Genomic DNA, 18186 nt, shown 5'->3' with positions numbered 1-18186 from the left:
ACACCAAACTGAAATTGGTCTCCCAATCACATCTGTTTGTCCCATTCAGGTCTCTCTCTGGAGCTGCTAGAATATGTATAATTTCTCAACCACAGGCCATTCCTTCATATTAAAGAGAATTATCACTTCCCCCTCCTCCTTTCCTGGTTGAACACATCCAGCTGTTTAAACCATTTCATCTATAACAGTTTCCACACATGTCATTTTATCCGCTATTCTTCTGTGAATCCAGTCTAGTGTTTTTATGCCATTCTTTAAATGCAGGACTTAGGGTTTAACACAATAATCCAGACAGGATCTGAAGTGGTTTATATTTCATCTTAATTAAATTTCATCTTCTTCATTCTTCATTTCATTCTTAATTGAAATTGCCATTTGTCACATTCTGTCAGCCAATGGATTTGTTATTTTTTCCAGTTTTTAATCATTGGAAAATTAGTCATGATTTCCATTAATATTCATCCAAGTCACTGATAAAATTATGCATTAGGACAAGAGCGAGGGCAAAGTTTTGGGGCCCAGAGCTGGAAACCTACTCCCAGGGTTGAAGACAGTCAATTAAGTACACTCATTGGGCTCTGCTTCCCAGCTGTGTGAGTGTACACACTCCCTGTTCCAGCACCTACTGCAGATATCCTGAGGTGTCCTGTCAACTGCCTTGCTGAAATCCATACACAGGGGCTCCATGGCCTTCTGCTCCCATCAACCCTGTCACAGAAGGGTCCATAACGTTAACCTGGCCTCATGTTCTCCTTCTAAACCGTCTCTGGGATTTCCTAATGATTATTCTGTAAGTGCTCACAAACTCCGAAACAGTTTAAACTGTTTCAGAGATAAAGGTCAATCTTCTTGTTCTGTCATCTACAGATCATGTCATTTTCGGCTTCTTAAATTTTAGGATAAAATTTACTTGTATCCAGTCTTCAATCACCTCCTCCACCACCTCAAAATTCTCCAGGAAATACTGACAAAGTATTCGAGGGGAAGGCCTCGAAAATAAAAGGTAGAAAGAGGAAGTGATGGAGAGAGGCTGAGGCCAAAGGCCTACACAGGTAGTTTGAAGACTTTGTTATAGAAATATGGAACAAATAAATAATTTTAAGAAAGGAAGAAGTCAGACCTTCTTGTGTCTTTTTGAATACTGCCATTTTTGAGTCTAGGTCAGTTCTTGTGAGGGAAAGCCCTCAATTTGGATTTTCCCAGTGGTTTCCTGATGATTCAGGGTAAACATTTTTGGTGGGAATTCAACATGGGTGATGCCCTTCTCAGCACATCAGGAGGCCCATGATAACAATTTGTCCCATTATTTATGAGGTTTAGTTAAATTATTTATGGGTACTATGCAGGGATCTCTTTATGTAAAGGTACATTTTCTCCTTTGTATTAATAAGTAATCTGGGAGGTATTATTCTGACACTGGGTGTATCTCTAAATCCCCAGAAATCTTTCTTGACTGATGTTTTTAAACCTAAAGGAATTAAAGACACCATTCTTTTCTGACTGGGATTGAGCTTTAATTAATTTTTTTTAATCTCCAGCGCTGACACAGAAGAGGTATTTAAATATGTGCTAAAATTATGATCAATTATCATATTGCTCAGACATAGTCTGATTGTTCCCTAACTAGAGCATGTGGATTACCAGACTTGTTAGTGACCTGTTACTATCCCCTCTACTCCCTAAAGGTCTGTTCTTTCTCAAATGAGATGAAACTTCTCTACTAAAGCTGTCACCCCTAACTCTGACTTCTTCCTTTCTTAAAATTATTTATTCATTCCATATTTCTATAACAAAGTCTTCAAACTACCTGTGTAGGCCTCAGTCTCTCTCCATCACTTCCTCTTTCTACCTTTTCTTTTCAAGGGCTTCCCCTTCCACAAACAGAAAGATTTGAAGGAAGATTGGGCACCCAAGACTACAGTCCCCACTTACAGAAAGCTGTGACCTAACCATTAACAAATGGGAAGTTTAATTTAAGATGTATGTCCCTGTCTTGGAGGAGGAAAGAAATGATCACTTAATAATCATTTTTATTTTGGTTCCTAGAAATTCTTTTTAAAAAATTTATTTATTTATTTGAGAGAGAGAGAGAGAGAGTGAGAGAGAGCCTGAGAGTGGGGTCAGGGGCAGAGGGAGAAGCAGACTCCCCACTGAGCACGGAGCCCGACACGGGGCTCCACCCCAGGACCCTGGGATCATGACCTGAGCCAAAGGCAGATGTTTAACTGACTGAGCCACCCAGGCGCCCCAGTTCCTGGAAATTCTTTATAAACCCTTTCCACACAAATGATCTGTGGGCTTTCAAGAGGTTTGTTCCACATTCTGGGAGTCACAGGCCAGCGCCATAAGCTCCAGGGAACCTAAAGATTTTAAACTTAAAGATGCAGGGGATGAACCAAACTTCCTAATTTAAATAATTCAGTCATTTTATGCATTCAACAAATTAGGTTTTTTAAAGAATTTTTTTAAAGAGCGTATTCTTATGTTCCAAATCTAAAAAATTGGTCCCAATATGTTACTTTCAACCATTTCACAGGCATTAGAGGAGAGGGAGAAGGAAGAAATGGAAAACATCCTCAGAGAGTAAAGACTCTATACTGTATGGACTTACGTGTAACCTCTAAGTAGCTAAACACCTGGCATATCCTCTTCCTCCTAGATCCACGTCTCCATTAGCAAAGCTTCACGGATCTTCCATTTTGGAGAGGCACCACCTGGAGTACAGTAAGACTCTCCTGCAGGATGAGGTATGTGAGCCTTTCTCCAGAGCAGCTCAGAAGCTCTGGATCAAAGCACTAACTCTTGAGTTATGGCAGTTGGCAGTCAATAGCCTTATGGAAGCCAATTGCTAGAAATGGCTATTTTGTAAGAGTTTTGAACAACCAGGTTGGAAGGAGCTGAGATAGAAAAGCGCCATGGAAAGTCACAAAATCTCTGTGGGTCTGTGGAGAAAGAAGAAAAAGGTTATGGTGGATGTGAGAGGGCCCTATGCATCCTAAGATACATATATATACATATATATATATATATATATAAAGGGGAAAGGAGGCTACATAGCCAATGATTTTCTTATTCATGGGGCATGCCCAGTGAGGCTTTGTCTGTATCTTTGAGGAAGTCAAGTTTTGGTAGCAAAGCTAAGCATGAAATCAGGATATAAGACAGAAACAGACAACTGCCATTGGAGAGGCACTGGTAATGCTCTGAGATTCTAGAAGGAGATGTCACATTCAGGAGTGGGCAAGGCATAGGGGAGCAGAGTGGTGGGATCAGGGACAGCTCTGTGCAGGAAGTGGCTTGAACTTAGTCTCGAATTCACTTTGATTTGCACATGTCATGTACTACTAACATTCCATAGGAGGCTGTCATTCTTCTTCCTTTTATCAATTTTATTTAAGGGGTATATAGGCTTGTGGAAAAATTGTGGATATATAATCTAGTTATACTTTAAAAAAATCTCGTGAGAAAGTTCCAAGCCAAAACTGATTAAAATGATGGAGAGAAACACTTTTGTCATAGCAGAGAACTTGCTGAGAGTCACACGTGCTCAGTTGGGAGAAATAAGCCCTCTGGGGTGTGGAGCTTTTCTCAGTTTCTGTAATAATCCTTTATTAAAGGCTCAGGGAAGGAACATACAGAAATATGCTCAAGCCAGAGATAACACTAAATTCTCCCAAGTAATGTAAAGCCAAGTGGGGAAACTTATAAGGCAGAGTGACCAGGCAGAAAGGTGGAAAAAGGAAACAAAAAAACAAAAAAACCAAACTTGAGTGTTTTTAATAGCATATAATTGATGCTGCACCAAGACAGGGGGACCAAGACTGAGTGCATCAGATTTCACGGGGAGGGGGTACACAGGCTGTTAAAAACAGTTCCTGGGCTTCATTTTGCACTTACTGACAGGGCTTTCTGGGATTTGGGCCCAGGAATTTGCATTTAAAAAATTTTTTTTAAGATTTTATTTATTTGAGAGAAAGAGAGAGTGAGAGAGAGCATGAGCAGGGGGTTGCGGGGGGAGGAGCAGAAGGAGAGGGAGAAGCAGGCTCCCTGACAAGCAGGGAGCTGGATGCAGGACTCGATCCCAGGACCCCGGGATCATGACCTGAGCTGAAGGCAGATGCTTAACCGACTGAGCCACCCAGGCACCCCATGCATTTTTAATGAGAATGGTAACTCTGGTGTACAGCCAGAAATTCTCACTGCAGTAGGGTTATAACTTAAAAATGATGATATTAACTGTTCTATGAAAATTAAAAGGAGTGGAATTGGAAGTCATTCAGGAAGACAAGGGTAAATTGCTGTTACTAATTTGCTATGAGTCTTTTTTGGGACAATCTTGTATTTTTGAGTAAGAATTTTCTCTACTTTTTTATAATCAGTGCTGTCACTGAGTATGTGACACCACAAGCAGGGTGTGTTGAATATAATTTATTATTTAATTTTACATGTCCCCACTAAAGCAAAATACATTTTAAGAACTTCAGCCAAGGGGCGCCTGAGTGGCTCAGTCGGTTAAACGTCTGCCTTTGGCTTGGATCATGATCCCAGGGTTCTGGGATTGAGTCCCAGGTTGGGCTCCCTGCTTGGCCGGAGCCTGTTTCTTCCTCTGATTACCGCTCCCCTTGTTGTGCTCTCTCTCTCTCTGCCAAATAAATAAATAAAATCTTTAAAAAAAAAAAAAAAAAACTTCAATCAAGTGTTTAAATGCTTAACATGGGTGGGGGCAGGGGTCCTTGTATTTCATATGGTTTTCTGGAATGTAAAGGTTTATAATAGACTTGTGGTTTTCCATCTTAATTTTTTTAATGTTATTTACTCTGGAGTCTGAAACTGGTTTTGATGGCTATATAGAGCCTTATTATTCTTTCTAAAAAGTCATACTGCATCTCAGTAATCCATACCACCTTGGCAAGGACCTGTCTACAATGCTATCCAACCTGTTAACTGCAGAACTACAAGACCTGTAAATAGAGTCGCTAGGCAATGCAATCTCAGAGCTTTTTATGAGCAGGCAAATGGAACGCTAAAAAAAATGAAATTTTTAGCCATCAGATGTTCTTTTTACACTTTTGGGAGACAATGTTGTTCTTTTATTTACTTTTTTTTGTAAAAAGAAAACATTTGCATTAAAAGTATTTAAATAAGAGAAATCCTCATGATTTATATAATGATTTTGACATTTTGTGGTCATTACTGAGACATTTTGTTTTGCATATTATGAAGCTTTGAATTAAAATGCCCTTATGTCCTAGAAGAGTGGGATTCACTGTTCTGAGGATTAAGAACCACCTGTATTCTAAACCAGACAGAAGTCCACTCTTTCACCTGAGTGAACAGGTGGAAAACTTGCTAGTCAAATTTGTAAGAGTATAAATTTTAATGCCATCATGTATTGTAGAAACGACAAAATGAATTTCTCAGCTTAACTAACAGAACCCTGTTACTATTTATCCAAAACGCTTCTTTACAGAGTTTATGATAATTCTATTTATGCTTTCTCATACCAACCCCATCCTAAACAAAGGAGTGAAGAAGCAATGAAATATCATGTGTATGGTCCCAGCGAGCCACGAACACGTTACCAATCTCTCCTAATGTGTGTTGCAGGCACCACACTGAAGGCTAGAACAGCCTGTACTTTCTCAGTCCTCACCTCACCTGAAAGCCCTACTCGGGATGAATTGGAGTCATTCTTACCTATTTTGGTGTACTACTCAGAATTGATATGTTTACTGCCATTTTGATAGTAGGCGAGAACAAACAGAGACTCTTTCTGTGGGCTAGTGGGAGCAGCTGAGCACACCGGGGCCCCGCTGGAGTCAGCTGGGAAATAGGCCTCCTCTCGTTCTCTGGTGCACCTGTTACCACCTCAGGTGTTCAGCGCGGTCCTCGGGAAAACAAATGGAATATTGCATATGTACATTTTTTAAATCAGTGACTTCATAGTGGTTGTAAAAATTACACTTGGCAATATAAAAACTCAAGGACAGGGAAACATTCAAAAACAAATATAAAAAAGTTATTTCAAATCTTATCACTCAAAAAATAGCTATTTCATTACCACCTGATGAACTTCATTGTGGCCACCCTGTGAGTATACAGGCAGGATGGAAACAATTTTAGAAAAGTGGGATCATAATATCCAAGCTTTTTTTTTTTTAAGGTCAGAGTTATGTTTTTAAAATCAGCTTTATTGACGTATGTGTACAATAAGCTGCATCCCTTCAATGTGTACAATGATATGAGTTTATATAATTTTATATACCTTGGAAACCACCACCACAATCAAGATATAGAACATTTCTATCACCCCAAACCATTCCTCATGCCCCTTTGCAATGCATGCCTCTCTGCTCCCAGCCCTAGAGAACCGCTGAAATGCTTTAAGTCACGATAAATTAATTGGATTTTTGTAGATTTTATATAAATGCAATTATACAAGTACTCTTTCATGCTGGCTTCTTTCACACAAAGCAATAATTTTGAGTGTGTCTGCATTGTATATACCAGTGATTCATTCCTTTTCATTGCTGACTAGTTTTCCATTTATCTTTATGTAATTTCATTTGAATTAAATGGAAGAAACATTTTGGAAATGGAAGGAATTGCAGAACTTTAGACACTGCATCTTTAAGCAAGAGATACTAGGTCTTAAAGCTAGTTCATTTGTATAATGAACAAAAGACTATGATAAATTGTGAAAAACTATAGCTCAGCATTTAGAATTTCGATATTTTTAGATTATATGTATTAACTTTATACTATTAACTCACTGCTATGAAACATGAAGCAATGAAAATACCTCTACTTCTTCCCACATCTTCACCTGTTTTGTAATGTGTTTATTATTAGTAGTATTTTTTTTACCATTATCAGTATTTATAAAATTCACATGTTGCTTGATAATTTCCACAATTGTTTATCCTTTTTTTAAAGTTTTTATTTAAATTCCAGTTAGTTCACATACAGTGAAATACTCGTTTCAGGTGTACAATTTAGTGATTCAACACTTACATACAACACAGGTGCTCATCAGGACAAGTGCACTCCTTAATCCCTATCCCCTATCTCCCCTGTGTCCCCACCCCTCTCCCCTCCGGTAACCATCAGATTGCTCTCTGTAGTTAAGAGTCTGTTTCTTGGTTTACCTCTCTTTTTCCCCCCATGATTGTTTGTTTTGTTTCTTAAATTCCACATACAAGTGAAATCATATGGTATTTGTCTTTCTCTGACTTTTTTCACTTAGCATAATACTTCCTAGCTCCAACACAATCATTTATTCTTAATTCTACTTTTAAATGGGCCCAATACTTACAATCAGTCCTTTCACTATGGCTTCTCCATTCCTGTGTATTTTATTTTGACTCACATCTTGATTGGCTAGATTTTTGTCAAGTGGTAGTTTTTCCAATTCTCACATCTTGATTGGCTAGATTTTTGTTAAATGGTAGTTTTTCCAAGAGAGGTTAATCTAAGTACATACTTAAGAATACCTGTTTGTTACATTTGTTTTTGAAGATCAGTTTGGCGGGATGTAAATTTCTTGCATCACGCTTTTTCTCAGAAATTGGAGGACATTGCTTCACTGTCTTTTGGCATTGCAGTGTTGCCGTGAAGAGCTGTATATGGCCAGTCTTTTTGTTATTGGAGATTCCAAAATACAAAAATAAAAAAAAAAGGTTAGAGAAAAAGAAAATAGGAGTACTGGAAAAGTAGAACTAAGATGAAGCATAGTAAAGGTCCAAAATGTATACAGAGAGAGGTATAAGACATGGGCCCCAAATTTGGTCAAGAGCTTTCTGGACACTAATATAAAACAGAAGCAGGATCTTTCATATGAATCTATATCCACAGGTTATAAAGAAACCACTTAGAAGCTCTTCTTTTAAGATGCTTAGATATGAAAGAAAAGAGAAAATAAAAAAGAATATTGAATTAAGACAGGGTTTTTCAATTAGGAGACTTGTCCATGTTTTTAGAGGAAAGTGAAAATGAGCAAGAAGTGATGCCTGGGTGGCTGAGTCGGTTAAGCATCTGCCTTCTGCTCAGGTCATGATCCCAGGGTCCTGGGATCAAGGCAGGGAACCTGCTTGTCCCTCTCCCTCTGCCTGCTGCTCCCTCTGCTTGGGTTCTCTCTCTGTCAAATAAATAAATAAATAAATAAAGTCTTTAAAAAGAAAATGAGTGAGAAAAAAAGGATGTGATTCAGGTCTATATATGTATTTCATAACTGTCAACTTCATTTGGCAAAACCACTATACATCTGTCCTTTGGCCTGTATGCCTAAATTGATCTATTTGGAATATAAGACCTTTTGCAAAATGATACATATTGTTACAGGAGTATTAACTAGGTGTAGTTTGTTGTTTAAAATAATGTAATCATTAAAATGACACATATTGGAATATGAGAGCTTTTAAAAACCATTCCCAAATTTACTCTCATTTTCTAGAACACCATGAAGTTGATCCATATATGAGGAGATTATATTAGTCGGAAACTCTTTGAAGAAAGGTCTAGTTAAGTTTTTGTAAAATATAATTGCAAGAAAACATTTTAAGAGCAACTTGAGAGGATTTCATTATTTTTTTCCGATATGTACATGAGTACTAGTGTAACTTATAGTTTCTGAAAGTTTTCCAGCAATTTCTATGATTACTCTAAAATTATCAGGTGGATAATTCAGCATATCTAACAATTGGATGTATCAGATATTCTTTATTAAAACTCCTCAATACCAGCAAAATTTAAATCTACTGTTATATTTATAAATGATCCTGGAGAAAACACTTTTATTTATTCCCCAAACTTGTACACTGATTACATAAATATTTGCTAATAAGATCTATTTTTATAGCTTAAATGACCTTACTCAAAGTAGAGGAGTAACTTAATCCAAGAGAGAAAGCTGAAAGCAAAAGAAGTGAGAAAGTCCTAGTTTTTCTTCTATACTAATTATCTTTATTTTGTTAGGCATGGTTTGGTTTGTTTGTTGAATCAAAGGCAAATTAACGATTGTACTTTATTGTAATTTTTTTTAAACTAACAGTCCCATTTATGTGAATTTTTATCTTACAGAGTTTAAATATCTTCCAAAACCTAAATAAACGCCAGTTTGAAACAGTTATTCATTTGTTTGAAGTTGCAATAATAGCAACTGACCTGGCTTTATATTTCAAGTAAGTACAGAACTCCCTTACACTCTGTGTGCTTCCGCCTTACATAAATGACCTGTGGCATTCAAGTTAAAAGACATCTCTTCACACACACATTTATTCACTTCCCTTTGGGATCACCAGTAGAATACCCTCAAGGTACTAGACATCTGAAAACATATTTTAAAAAACTAACCCCCTAATGTCAGTTAGTTTGTTATGTGAAGAACTCTGAATTGAAGAATGTAGGCAGGGTTGGGGCACTGTCAGAAGTGATGCCACAAAGCCTTATGAAGCAATTTTTGTCCTGGTGGATGCATCATGGTCCAGGATCTGATATTTAGAGTTGCAGATCAGACATTTGATTCAGCTGGAGTCTGGGAGCTAAAAAATCTTGGCCCTACTGATGCACATTAACCAAACTTAGATAATTCTGAGTTACATACAGCAGAGCTCTAGCCTATTTATAATGATAATAACCAAGGAGACCAGACACTCCAAGCTTCTGCCCATTTTCTTGTCAGTGAACTATAAAGTTGTTGGTGAAAATGGATTAGAACAAGGTGAACTAGTTATAATATCTGAATCTTTAATGACGTAGATGGGTAGTATCAAATTGTGCCTCTCTGATCCTTCTTACTTAAAAATTTAGTTACTTAATAGTTCAAAGATGAAGACAGATACTTGGAATAATATAATTGACATCCAAATATCCATAACCCAGATCCAACAAATTTTGCCACACCCATCTGAGAGCTTTTCTTTTCTTTTTTTTTATGGAAAAGTAATGCAATTGAGGTATCGCATCCCACTCCATGAAACCCCCTCCTTCTCCCTCACAGATACAATCATTCTGATGTTGATGTGTACTTGTCCTTTCCATCATGTTTTTATATTGTTAAGTGTATTTTAAAATTGTCCATAAATGGTATCCTACTGTACGTACTTTTCTACAACTTGCTTTTTCATGTAATATTATGTTTTAAAGATTAACTTTGGTGGTAAACGAAGATCCAGTTCATCAGTTTCAACTGTATATTCAGCCGTTCTTCTACATATGGGCATTTAGATCATTTCCAACTTTTCATTATTGTTTACAAAGCTGTATTGTATATCCTTGTATGCATGTGAGTTTCTCTAACGTACATACCTAGAAATGGGATCACTATAGGGTTTGCAAATCTTCAGTCTTAATACTACATTGCAAAACTGCACTTCTGAGTAGTTTTCCCAATTTAAAGTCCCACCAGCAGTGTGCAAGAGTTTTTTTTTTAAGATTTTATTTATTTATTTGACAGAGAGAGAGACAGCCAGCGAGAGAGGGAACACAAGCAGGGGGAGTGGGAGAGGAAGAAGCAGGCTCCCAGTGGAGGAGCCTGATGTGGGGCTCGATCCCAGGACTCCAGGATCACGCCCTGAGCCGAAGGCAGATGCTTAACCACTGTGCCACCCAGGCGCCCCGCAACAGTTCCTTTTATCCCATATCTGGACTACCCTTGATCTGGGCACACTTACATCTATTCACTTATTTATCTTGTCAATTTGAGTAGAGACGGTATCTTATTGTTGTTCAAATTTGTATTTTCTTTTTTACCAGTAAGGTTGAGCATCTTTTCATGTATTTTAGGTTCTAATTCTTTGTTGGTTTTATGCTTTTATCATCATTTTTTATCTCATCACAGCCTGTGGCCTTTATGTTTGTTTTTTCATGTTACTTTGTCACATGTTACTTTTAGTTTTAATGTATTCAATGTTTTAATGTAGTCAAACTTACCATTTTTTTTCCCTTTTGTGGCTTGTGGTTTTTCTGTCTTAAACCTTTTCTATGCCAAGATTAACAGCCATTCCTTGTTCTCTTCTCCCCTGACCCCTTAGATCCACTATGTAGACATCTGATGCAAAGTAGGAATGAAATCTGAAAAGCACATATTAAAGATACTTTTTATCTCTGGTCTTATATGCTAAAACTGTTGCACAGCTATATCTTTTTTAGGAAAAGAACAATGTTTCAAAAAATTGTTGATGCCTGTGAAAAAATGGAAACTGAAGAAGAGGCCATCAAATATGTAACCATTGATCCAACCAAAAAAGAGGTTATCATGTGAGTAGTCAGAATTTTATTCCTCTTTTGGTGAAAAACCCTTATTTTGTATATCTTTCTATTTTAACAATGGTTGTTTTCTCCCAAGGGCGATGATGATGACTGCATGTGACTTGTCAGCTATAACCAAACCCTGGGAGGTACAAAGTCAGGCGAGTACAGTTATGTGTTCTTTTCTGCCACATGCACAGGTGCTATCTAGATCCCATGTAAGAGCAAACATGAAGGTTCTGGCAATCTTGGAATTTTGTTATAGCTAGCAATTATGTGACTATATATTTTGTAAGCAATAATCCTTCATTACCTTGGAACAAACAATCAGTTTATATTTAAAAAGAAAAAAGAAACTTGAGAAGTTAAGACAAAAATAAAATGTTCCCTGTTGGATTTCTGCTAATGAAGAATGGCAACTAGCTTTCAAGAGCGCAGAACTGTCAATAAGACAACAGGTCATTTCGTTAGGCCCCAGAACAAGGCAAAGAGAAGGGATCTTAGAAAGAAAATGCTTTTTGCAAAGAATTCCTTACCATTGAACAGACTGCAAAAAGTTTATATACAATTATTCAGGGAATGTCTCAGTTTTTAATAAAGGAGATAAATCGGCACAAGACAGAGATGAATCATTAGTGCGTTCCTCTATCAAGGATGGTTTTCTCCTACAACCTCTTCTTCACTGTGTTGTCAGTAATTAAAAGGCACTGTCGATAGTGAGTTCATACTGAAGGTTGCCTTCCCCAGTTCTTTGCCAGCCTTGGGGAGTGAGAGTCGGGAGTCACTAGTTTACTACTTGATTTCTTACTAACTGGATGAAAGAAGCTTCTCCTTTTCCCTCGGTGACTTGTAGGAAAATCCTAGGCAGAAGAGAGGCCAGAATTCACTGGGTTCAACTATAATTGCGGGCTACATGAATAAAGATAGAATAACTGGAGCCATCAAATTCCAAACCAAACATTTGTGCTCCTTCCACCCTGCCGTGCCTGTTCTTCCTTTATTCTTTATCTGCATGATCACCCAGGCCAGAAACCTGGGGCCTCCTGTGAAGTTCACCTCCCTATTCCTGTCTGTCCTGTTGGCTACAGCCTCAGGTCAGACTTCTACCCTCTTTCATCATTGTGACGGTGGCAGGATCCTCCTCAGTGGTCCTCCCTTATCCTCAACTATCCAGCCCTCCTCAGAGCTGCTGCTGGGATTATTTATAAATAGAGCTCTGCTCAGCCACTCCTCCGCTTAAAAGCCTTCTAAACTCCCCACAGCCAGAGGTTTCCAAGCTTTCTTTTACAAAAGAAGTAAAGTCCGTCCTCCCCATTGTCCCACAACAAAAAGCTGTACAAAGATCACTTTATATGAAAGAAAAAAACAATGTTACCTTAGCTTAAATCGCTCTTGGCCCCTTCTTGCTTGGGCTGCTAGTGCTCTTTGGTGCAGGAATAAGAATCCAGGAATAAGAATCACTGGTCTAGAGAATCAAACTTCCCAGCAAATGACCTGTAACTACCTGTCTTTACACTCACCAGATTATTTCCTGCCACTCTCTTCCACTCACCGTCTCTCACTCTAAGCTCTGGATGCTCAATTTTATCTCTGCAGATAGTCTTCCCCTCCTCTTTATTTGAAAAACAACTGTTCATGCTTGATACAACATAAATGCAAGCTCCTTTATGAAATTCATCTTTACTTCCTTCCCCTTGATCCCCAGCACATCATCCTACTACTGTTACAGCCCTTATCCACATGGTTTACGTAACTGTCTCTACGAGACTGGAAGCATCTTAAAGAAAAAGGTTACATCTGATTCCTCTTGGCAAGCCTGGTTCATGCCAATATAAGGCAGCTAGCAGATGTTCATTAAACTTAATATTGGGTTTTTAAAAGCTATATAAATTTACCCTCAAATATCCTCACACTGTAATCAAGTAAAGTCGTGTTCTAATCTGTGTGCATGTGTCTATATGCAGATATGCTAGAAGCTAACAGGTAAGCAGGACAAGAGGAGATGTGTGGGAAGTTTCAGAGCTTGAAGCAAAATGTAACAGAATTAAACATCCTCCCATCTCCCCTTTTTATGCTTGAGAGGTGGCGGCAACAGCAAATAAGAGATAGGTATTCCCAGAATGTGCCTAGAATGCTGAAGTGGCAAGAGAAATTTCTCCTTCCCGTTTCAATATAATCTGTAGATGCCATCTTTTTAAAGTTTTTTTTAAGATTTGTTTATTTGAGAGAGAGAGTACGTGTGAGCAGGGGGAGGGCAGAAGAGAGGCAGAGAGAGAATCTCAAGCAGACTTCCTGCTAAGTGTGGAGCCCAACACTGCGCTCGATCCCACAACCCTGAGACCATGACCAGAGCCAAAATTGAGAATCGGACGCTTAACTGACTGGGCCACCCAGGCACCATCTTTCCAAAACCAAAAGGCACATGATGTGACAACACCTCAAGCATTAATATAAATGCTATCCTTAAATGTCACTCGTACTAATAAAATGCAAATTCTCTATGAATGAGCCAGTTTCATGGACCAAGTCTTATTCTTATTTGCAGGTGGCACTTCTAGTTGCAAATGAATTTTGGGAACAAGGAGATCTGGAGAGGACCGTGCTGCAGCAACAGCCTATTGTAAAGACCCTGACACAAAAATGCACTATTTATTACAAATTGATACAAATCAGTCTCTTTTGTTCACTGAGTCTTAGAAAACTATCCTTAAAGCATTTATTTCTCTTTCCAGCCTATGATGGACAGAAACAAAAAAGATGAACTACCCAAACTTCAAGTTGGATTTATTGATTTTGTCTGTACTTTTGTATATAAGGTACGTAAACAAATTGAATGAAATGTATAATCATCTGGAGATGAGGATTTTTCTTTCAAAGTGTTATCAAAATCAAAAGTCACCCACATGGAAAGCCATTAGGGGTATCCTTGTTTCTCCAAAGTAGCTTGAAGAATTACCCTAATCTCATTCAGGGGTGGAAGAAAAACTAGAACTCAGACATGAGCACATTGAACAGACCAGACCTACTTAGAAAACAGCACCCGTCTTCCCTGTTTCCACAGCATTAAGCTCATCCTAGCAGCTCTGAGCACTGTGACAACTCCTTATAGCTCCTTCTCTGCATATGAAAATCAACTGAAAATCAACTATACAATTTAAATAGTTTCTGACCTAAAATTCTCTCTAGGAGTTCTCACGCTTTCATAAAGAAATCACACCAATGCTGAATGGTCTTCAGAACAACAGAGTAGAATGGAAATCCCTAGCTGATGAGTATGATGCAAAGATGAAGGTGCTTGAAGAGGAGGCGAAAAAGCAGGAAGAAGGAAACATGACCACAAAAGGTTAGATGGAATCTGGTTTTCCTTGTTGTAAAGTAACCAGGAGTCAGGCTGAGCTTAATCTCACATGACAAAACCATAAGAAGTAAATGCAAATAGGAAGCTTGCTTTTCAAGTAATTATAATAAATCGATTAGTGCTTTTCAGATATCCACCCCCCCCCCCCCGCAACAAGATCTTATGAGTAATTCCAGGAGGAATTGGCTGGTCCCGTTGAAGTCGGGGTTGGGGCTAGGCTTCTTCATCCACTCTAGTGTGTGGCTCCTGAGTACCTCTGCAGAATACTTAGATTTTAGAAATACAAAAGCCATAGAATCAGTGGGATCAGGGTTAGGTGAGAAAAAAATTTTAGTCCTAACATTATGTGTTAGCTGTTACTTTGGGTAACTTGCTTAACCTCTCTGAGCTCAATATTCTTCTCTATATAATGAGAAGATTTTACAGACCTCAAGCCTCTCTTCCAGACTTAAGCCCCACATGAAAGCAAAGCTGGCCAGCTGAATGGTATGACTTGACGGGTATTCCAAGACTGGCTGTGCCTCAAATATCCCCATATAGTGGTTTTTCCTCATGAAACTTCTACTCCTGAAGCCACTCTGTTGGGTTTAACATTATCTTCAGAAAGCCACTGTTAAGACGCTTAGGATCAACTATGAGTTTATTAGATGACTCAAATGTCATCTTGAAATGGAATGCTAATGTCATGACTTCCTATTTTGTCTTGAGGGTTCAGCACTTAAAAGGTTCTGTAATAAATTTTTATTGTTTAACCAAGAAATCATTTCTGTCTGGCAGAGCTTTGTAAAACAAACAAAAACACAACATTCCTTTTAGGTGGTTCTATTGTGTTTACTGGTATTTTTAAAAAATTCGTGGAGGGAAAAATTATTTTGCTTAAAAGGTTAAGGATGTCCTTCAATAGAATAAAAATAGGAGTTTGACTTTTTGATATCCACTCACCAATGTATTTATTGGATGTATGTATTCATCAGAAGGATGCTTATGCTAACTCTGAAGATGGGAGGCTTCGGCTAAGCCAGGAAAAGAGGAGAGGTTGGGGAGGAAGGGAAGAACCAGAACATGCACAAAGGCCTTGAAGTGGAAATGAGCTTGAAGTATGGAAAAACTAGTGTAGCCGAGTCTAGAGAGCAAGCAGGGCCAAGTGCCGGATAAACCTGGTAAGGCGGTTTTGCAGGACACTGCTGCCTTAAAGGCCTTGCTTGAGGATCTGTCCTCTAGAGCAGCAAGGGGAAATCATTAAAGGGATTTAGATGGAAAAGCAATAACCTGATTTGCACTTCAAAAAGATAACAAAAGTGGTAAATTTTACTATGCAAGTGGAAAACAAAGGTATTTCTTAGTACAATTAAATTTAATCCTTATCTCAATTTTATGATGAACAGGGTATCAGGTTCTATAAGCGGCTCCTGACATTTTTTTAGTATTCAGTATATCGGATCTATATCTTCTATCTTTATTTGCATAAAATATTACTTCTGAACTTTCTTCCTGCTACCCTAAGAAGTCTCTGTGAACTAAAAACATTATTTTGTATCTTCAGGCAACAAGCTTTGTGCCTGGCACAAAGCAACAACTCAGATTTCCAGATTGTGCAGTTCAGTGGTTTGCTTGAGAAACAGATGTTAATTGTTAATTGGTTAATCATTTATAAGATTGTTTTTTTTAAATGGATCAACTCTGAACATGAATTTAAGTTTTTAAATGGTCAAACCCCCAGTACTTGTTACAAGTTAAAACAATTAACTAGCTATAAAGTTGATACTAACATCATGTGAGTATTAGAATAAAAACACTGTGTCTGTGGATTCCCCATGCTACTGCTTTTCTCCTTTTTACTAGCCACAGAAGATTCAGGAGGTGGCAGTGATGACAAAAAGTCCAAAACATGTCTCATGTTATAATATAATCCGACGGTTGAAATTTCAAGTATCGTGTCTACTTTTGAAGACAAACAGAAGAAACAAAAGAGCTTCAGCAAACTTCATTCAGCACACCATCAACTTACAGAGTAAGAGGATCTTCAGATACACCACCCTTGTGACCACCAAAAGAAAATATATTGCTAGCCTGAAAACCCTGAGGGTAAAATAAAGTTCAACAAAAGTGCAAAATATAAGATGGAAATAAGTGCATTTTTGGTGCCAATTTGTTTTAAATTAAAAGTATATAATCCTGAAACCAGTCACCAATTCTTTTTTTAAAGTTCTTATTAATAGTATTCATTTACTAGGACTACCATAACAAAATACCAGACTGAGTGGCTTAAACCACAGAACTTTATTTTCTTACAGTTCTGGAGGCTAGAAGTCCAAGATCAAGGTGTTGGCAAGGTTGGTTTCTTATGAGGCTTCTCCCCTTGCTTGTAGATGGCCATCTTCTCTCCTTCTACCCTCACATAGTCTTCTGTCTTGTATGTCTGTGTCCTAATCTCCTCTTCTTATAAGGACATAATCATATTGGATTAGGGCCCATTCATATGATCTCATTTTACCCTAATTAACTCTTTAAATACCCTATCTCCAAATATAGTCATATTCTGAGGTACGGGGGGTTGAATTTCAACATGAATTGGGGGGAGGGGGGAGGATACAATTCAGCCCATAACATTAATAATCATGATTCATACCTCAAATTCCTTCCTGAACTAAAAATCTCTCATCTACACATCTTGAGAGTAAATACACTATAGAATTTATAATGTCTGTTAAGTACTATGCACAAAACAAGTAATAGGATGTCAAATGTTATCCCATCTGAAATGCTTATCATCTTTTCCTCTACTTTTTATCCTTGGTAATGGAAGGGTGAAGACCACACTGCTTTTGGCAGTTTACATGTCTTTGTCCAATCCCAACCCTCTCCTCAAGTCTGAACGTAATTATTTTATGTATAACTAAGAATATTTTTAAGTATTTCCTTCTTCTCATTGAAAGAATAATCAGTTTATAAGACATTCTCTGGATAATCCTAATGTAAATTAAATCAGCTAATAAATGTTATGCATTATTAAGAAGCATGTGATTTGATTATGCAAGAATTTTACTATCAAAAGCAGTTTAGAGGAACTTCAACAGAGGTTATTAAAAAAAAAAAAAAAGATTACTAGAACCATCTACCAGGCATTATAAATATTGTTTTGTCAGGAGAAACCAAGGACAATCAACTACTACCTGGGGCATGTTTGGACATCAAAGAAATTTAGGATTTCTTCCTTTACTTATCTACAATCATAAACCAAATAATAACAATTATGCCACAGATTCTGCCACAGATTTTCTTACCAAAAGGTATCTAAATTTTAATGAATCAAATTGACAAACTATGAACCTCATATGTTTTGTTATACAGAAGATGCTGTTCAATTTTAAGCAGCCAAGAAAAAAAAGTCACCATTTGTTGTATGTTTACAAGTAAACATTATAAGATTTGGAATCATAGGATTGTTACTTTCAGAATGTAAGGTCTGTGAGAGGAAAGATTTTTGTCTATTTTCATCTGTTTTGTCCCTAACTCTATCCTGGCACCTAGAAAGAGAGTAGTGCCTGGTACAAGGTAGGTTCTCAGTGAATATGAACGAA

At 37.7% G+C, this 18186-nt stretch overlaps 1 protein-coding gene and 1 long non-coding RNA gene across 2 annotated transcripts in view; one reads left to right on the top strand and one right to left on the bottom strand.

The window, feature by feature from the left end:
* Positions 1-16721, top strand: part of PDE6C (phosphodiesterase 6C) — a 46476-nt gene extending 29755 nt beyond the window's left edge. Inside the window, exons 15-22 of the mRNA XM_026481674.3 lie at positions 2660-2747; positions 9079-9179; positions 11149-11256; positions 11345-11408; positions 13793-13867; positions 13980-14063; positions 14434-14590; positions 16448-16721. Coding sequence (XP_026337459.1) covers positions 2660-2747; positions 9079-9179; positions 11149-11256; positions 11345-11408; positions 13793-13867; positions 13980-14063; positions 14434-14590; positions 16448-16509 — 739 coding nt within the window. The 3' untranslated portion in view covers positions 16510-16721. The remainder of the gene's footprint in view (positions 1-2659; positions 2748-9078; positions 9180-11148; positions 11257-11344; positions 11409-13792; positions 13868-13979; positions 14064-14433; positions 14591-16447) is intronic.
* On the bottom strand, positions 5704-11500 carry LOC130543029 (uncharacterized). The gene is made up of 3 exons (XR_008958035.1): positions 10930-11500; positions 7494-7634; positions 5704-5888 (listed from the first exon to the last, which is right to left on the bottom strand). It is a non-coding gene; the product is annotated as an uncharacterized LOC130543029 (long non-coding RNA).
* Positions 16722-18186: the final 1465 nt, after the last annotated feature.

Source organism: Ursus arctos, unplaced genomic scaffold (assembly GCF_023065955.2).
Source record: "Ursus arctos isolate Adak ecotype North America unplaced genomic scaffold, UrsArc2.0 scaffold_7, whole genome shotgun sequence".
NCBI lineage: Eukaryota > Metazoa > Chordata > Mammalia > Carnivora > Ursidae > Ursus > Ursus arctos.
The sequence above is the reverse complement of the archived record's forward strand: the minus strand, read 5'-3'. Positions and strand labels throughout refer to the sequence as shown.